The sequence below is a fragment of the Galeopterus variegatus genome, unplaced genomic scaffold (assembly GCF_000696425.1).
Source record: "Galeopterus variegatus unplaced genomic scaffold, G_variegatus-3.0.2 Scaffold7359, whole genome shotgun sequence".
NCBI lineage: Eukaryota > Metazoa > Chordata > Mammalia > Dermoptera > Cynocephalidae > Galeopterus > Galeopterus variegatus.
In genome coordinates this window covers 56,221-56,846 of record NW_007733470.1, presented here as the reverse complement: position 1 = coordinate 56,846, position 626 = coordinate 56,221, and the positions used below count along the sequence as shown (strand labels likewise).

The window sequence follows — 626 nt, the reverse complement described above, 5'->3', positions numbered from 1 at the left end:
TTGGGACCTCTCCCTCACTGCAGTGGGTCAGTAAACCTGATTTTGTGGGACCACAGGTTTGTTCCTCGTGGTCTTGGACTGACCAGGCCACGACATTTCCACCCCAAGAAGGAACCATGCTCTGCAGGGAGGATGCACTGTGTGGGCTCCTCTCCCTCACCTGGTACCTGCGTTCCCGTGCAGGTACAGAATGACAGGGTGGCTGGAAGCCAAGGCGTCCTCATACCACATCTGGTCCTTCCCTTGTGCATTCTTCCACCAGATAGCAGGGACAGTGTGCCTGCAGACAGAGGCAGAGGGGAGCGCTTGGTCAGATGCTCCTTCTACACATGTAGGCAACTGCCAGTGGGACCACTGGAGCAGCTCAGGTGCAGAGAACAGAGAGCAGCAGACCCCGTGTACCCACAGGAGGGCAGAAGGGAGGGGTGGCAAACTGTCCAGGTCACTAGAATAGAGAATTATAGAACTGCGAGAACTGTATGACGACTTCCGGCAGCTTCAAAAGGAGCGTTTCCTGACTGGCAAATGGCACTCTTCTGGGCCACAAGAGCTTCTACTGGTAGCAGTTACCAGGGGTTGGGGTGATGGACATCTCTCCCATATTGACTGGAAGCTCTGTGAGGTGC

The 626-nt window shown here is 55.4% G+C and overlaps 1 protein-coding gene across 1 annotated transcript in view; it reads right to left on the bottom strand.

Moving 5' to 3' along the window:
- ABHD12 (abhydrolase domain containing 12) overlaps window positions 1–626 on the bottom strand; it is a 30,971-nt gene that overhangs the window by 17,987 nt on the left and 12,358 nt on the right. The window contains exon 3 of the mRNA XM_008591874.1: window positions 161–280. Within this exon, the coding sequence (XP_008590096.1) occupies window positions 161–231 (71 nt within the window). The 5' untranslated portion in view covers window positions 232–280. The remainder of the gene's footprint in view (window positions 1–160; window positions 281–626) is intronic.